Raw genomic sequence first — 4,691 nt, 5'->3', positions numbered from 1 at the left:
GGGCCTGTTGTGAGGATAAATAAGATTCATCTAAGCATTTTTTTTATTCATTAATACCAGCTGCAGGAGGCCCCAATTTAGAGCAGGGCCAGAGCATGGGAATACTTAACCATTTCCCCTAATATACTGTTTTCTCTTCTCCAAACAATCCACAAGAGTATGTATTTGTTGTCCGATAGTGGGGAACATAATGTACTAGCAACCAGTATGTTTCTTGACCAGGACAAATAGTGCTCCAAGGAGCCATTTTAGGTTGGAAAAAATGGTACAGGATAAGGGGATTTGGGGAAAAAAAAAATCTTCTCTCATATGCTACATTCTTGATCCAAATTTGGGTCCCTGTGGTTGATACCAATTTAAAAATACACTCAGGAGATCATAAGCCTCACAGCCAATTACATCACACACTGAATAAACCGCAGCTGTGGTGTGTGTGGTGAATCCTTTAAAGGGGCAGTGTCTCACAGTAATGATGACTGCTAATCTGGGGTCTCCTCACCTCCCTCTGACACAGGGAATCCAAGTTCCAAACTATGTCTTACATTTTATACAAATTCTCCACAGGGACTTACAGTCATATTGCAGCTGCCGAATTCAAACTGAGATCATGGTGCAGGGGGAGGAGGGGCTCCTGCCTGCTCTCCATGCTGTCCCAAAACAGCCCAGTGTGGTATTATTCACCCCATTGGGGGTGCATATGCACTGAATGCCTGTAGAAAACTGCGGAGGGGGGACACGAGTCCCTCCTCTGAAAAGTACTGAGACTGACAAGTGATTACAGCTCTCATACTTTTATTAGTGAAGAACAAGACAACTCTAGCTGGCTTGCAGGCCGGCTTATATTTCCTGAAAACCCCACACCCCACTCCCGTGATTGGTTATATACAGTGGCTGAGAGTTCCATGGGCTCTCAGCCCGGAGCCTAGCTCACCAATTGGTGCAGCTAGGATCTGCTCAGTCCATTGTTTCCTGGAGCGAAGCTCGGACTGTTCGCTTGACCGCATGGAGCCCTTGCCTCGCACGCGGTCTGAGATGGATACATTACATCCTCCTCTCATGCTGTGGTCCCTACCTGAATTGGGTCTTGAGGGTGCTTTTACATGGCATTGTCACCAGAGACTCACAGCCCTAGATTGTGTTTGAAAAACAAGGAGCAGATATTTTTAATACATGTTTTCTTTGGTTAAGTAGATTGCTATTTACAGCATTTCATATTTTTTCAAGTATCTCTGTGTTGGGACATTATTTGGCTACAAGAGTTATCATATATGTGTGTATAAAATAGATTGGCAGCTGTGAACAATGTTGGTGTAGACTAGAACCAATTTGGGTCTGATCCAGCTGCAAGTTAGGTCAATAGTCAAAAGAAGAGATATGCACCTGGTGTTGGGAAAGGAGGGGTGAGTTTTGTTTGATATTCTTTCTGCAGTAATTCTCACTAAAAAGCCGCTTGACTTTGTGGCACTGGAAAGTACAGAAGAAAAGAAATATACATGATTTTTTTTAAAACAACAACAACCCACAATCTACACATTTTATATGCTATACCCCTCAGTGTTTGGAGAGGTCATTGTCTATGTGTATATTAATTTTACTGAATTTTGCATATTATATTGCAACATCTTTTGGTTGGACTACTGGACCTAGCACCTGGGCTGAGCTGAGAATTGATAGCTGGTACTAAAACTTATGAAAGACTCAAGATCACTTGGAGTCTGTTCTTATATTGCCTTGGTAGTATAGCAACTCCACTCCTTCACATGCCACCAAGGTAACGTGAGAAACTCATGGGAAGAGCCTACACTACACTACACAGCATTAACCCATTTTTATGCAAGTTAATTACTGATGTAGGGAAGAGTTGCCCTGGGGGCTGGATGGGAAGTTGGGGGGGCCTTGGCAGTAAGTCGGGGGGCGGGTGGGCCCCCCTGAAATGCCCCACTGTAGCTACGGGCCTACTCAATGATGAAAGACAGGACAGGGCTGCTGCAGCTCTCACAACACAATGTAAGGAGGACTAAGTCTGACACAGTTGCCAGTGTTTCCACATATCCCCTGCATGCCTCTCTCCAACCCCTTCCCACAGACAAATAGCCTGTATTTGGGATTTATTAATAGGAACAAAACATGAGGAAAGACTAGCCATGCCCCCCCCCCCAACAGTACTGTGGCTCTAATCCAAGTTGAGGTTCTGTAGGGCTGCAATTTAAAGTTTAAAAACAATGTGGGATCCATTCATGGAACCCCCATCATCTCATCTAGTTTGGACCTCTCGTGTCAGTGTTGTAAAGAAATTTAAGGAACTCTGTGAATTTCAAGTGTGGTTTCTCATAAGACGACATGAATACAGATGCAGAAAACCACAACAATACTGCATCGGCTAGTAAAGATAAAGTTATTAACAAGTTTTGCTTTTTTCTTCCCCCATTAGCTGAGGATGGTTTCTTAGGACAATACAGTGCTGTGTTTAATGCATGTGATGATGTCTGGACTTTGTCACCTGGAGTTTCTGTGCCTGCCCTTAAAAACTTCACCGTTTGCATTTCCCTGAAACTAAACACTACTGAAAATTCTTGGACTGCATTTGTCTACAACAAAAAGGAACTTAATGGCACTCCATCTGGAAACACCTATGAACTTGGACTTGCAGGAAAGCATGACAAATTGACTTTTTGGGTATTTGGCAATGAAATAACTTTGGCGGAAGGACTGGATGAGCACACCTGGTATCAAATATGCATAAGATGGAGAAGTGAACTGCAGGAAGTAAGTTTATATATAAATGACCAAGAGAAAAAAACAGAAAAATTATCTAAAGTTGGGGAACTTGAACTTCACCCAAATGGCCAGCTTTTACTTGGCTGCTCAGAGATGCCAGGAGTGTCTTCGCCTTCTCCAGAGGGGATGGTTGGTGAACTGTATATGTTCAGAATGTGGGCTACAGCAGACATAGATCATATGCAAGACTGCCAGGATGGCACCATTATATGCTGGAGGAAGGAGCACTGGATCCATAACAAGACAGCACGCTATAACAACTCTTTGCCTTGTGGTAAGTAATGTGTCTTTATTTCTGCTTGTGGCAACATCTCAGTTTAATGTCTACCAATTCCAAAAGGTTCTAAAGCAGTGCTAGTCCAATACAGTGCTGTATGGGTTAGCCAATCCCTGGCCCTGTTGTTCAGCAGTTCATTTGCCTCCTTTCCTTATTCTTCTACTGTTATCCCATTCAGCCTGAAACTCTTTGGCATATGGAAACAGGTGTTGGAGAAGCTGGAAAGTCTTTAAATTAAACTCCCTGTCACTGGAGATTAGTAAAATGTAAGATTAGTTATAAACTGCATTCTCTTGATTTATTTATGTCTAGGATAGCAACCTGAAAACATCCCTAAAAATGAAACCTATCAAACTAATAGTGAATATCCTATGCGGAGGCCATTGGTTTCAGTTGACTTAGACTGGAGTAATTCTACATAGGATGGCACTTTTAAAAATTATAAAATATGCTGTAAATTTTTTAGATTTGGCACCCTTGTTTGAATCTGAAGAATTTATTTCCATTTTGTTGGTGGAACCACAGTAACTTTAAGCCTCAGGTGTCCTTTGTGAAATCATGCACACAAAATTAGGAGGGTCATAGAAATGTGTACACGTAAATCTCAAATATGAATTTGAATGCATACTCAGAAAACTGTTGCAATGGTAATTAATACTTTAGAGCAGTGAGTCTTAAACCTAAACTAGAATATCATCTATCAACAACCAACCATTTTCAGGATGTCAATAGAACAGCAATAAAAATAATGGGGCAAAACTCAATAGGCCATTTCCAGACCAAACTAGGGTTATCAGATCCAGGTTGGGGAAATACCTGGAAATTTTGGGGGTGGAGCCTGAGGAGGGTGTGCTTTGGGGAAGGGAGGGACGTCAGTGGGGTATAATGCTATAGAATCCACCTTTCCAAAGTAGCAATTTTCTCCAGGTGAACTGATCTTTGTCACCTGGAGATCAGTTGTAACCCCAGGAAATCTTCAGCCACCACCTGGAGGTTGCCAACTCCAGACCAATCTCTAAATATTTTATTAAAACTCAATTCTTTTTGTACTCCTGTGTGGCTGTACTTAACATGTATGGTGAGAGGAAATGGTCAGTGGTCCTAGGATTGTGCATACTCAGTGTTAGCAGGGCATTTGTGGTGTTTTTTTTTTTAAAGTACCCGAGGGTACACTTTTATAAAATGCAGGGCATTTGTTAATCAGTTGGCTCAATTAGCCCTGATCATTGGCTCTGACAACCATTTCAGTGACAGAGAATTAGCAAATTTACCAAGATTTCTGCGTTCAGCATAGGTGCCCAGGAGTGCAGGGACAATGTAGAAGAAAGGAGTTGAGTTCTAGCTCAATACTTTTAAAAGCATCCTGTTTTGTTTTGGCCAAACTTGTTTTGGCCCACAAAGAGTAACTAATTGCGATGGGCACAAAGAGTAAATAACTGCAGCACAACAAAATTTAAGAATCCCTGCACTAGTGCTGCAGTAATGATCAACAGTAATTTCTGAACTAATATGTAAGTTTACTTAGAAGTAAGTCCCACTTAATACAATTTCAGCCTACATGTCTTCCAAATATTGTTTTGAATTTGACTGTCTGGATCACTGTAAATGTGGCCAAGGACTTTAAGAACAACAACAA

General features: G+C 41.7%; 1 protein-coding gene across 1 annotated transcript in view; it reads left to right on the top strand.

The window, feature by feature from the left end:
* Positions 1–2,340: 2,340 nt before the first annotated feature.
* Positions 2,341–4,691, top strand: part of ADGRG2 (adhesion G protein-coupled receptor G2) — a 66,586-nt gene continuing 64,235 nt past the window's right edge. The window contains exon 1 of the mRNA XM_015417589.1: positions 2,341–3,052. Coding sequence (XP_015273075.1) covers positions 2,341–3,052 — 712 coding nt within the window. The remainder of the gene's footprint in view (positions 3,053–4,691) is intronic.

Source organism: Gekko japonicus, unplaced genomic scaffold, assembly GCF_001447785.1.
Source record: "Gekko japonicus isolate JY-2015 unplaced genomic scaffold, Gekko_japonicus_V1.1 scaffold18, whole genome shotgun sequence".
NCBI classification, from domain to species: Eukaryota; Metazoa; Chordata; class Lepidosauria; order Squamata; family Gekkonidae; genus Gekko; species Gekko japonicus.
This window is presented reverse-complemented; position numbering and strand designations above follow the sequence as displayed.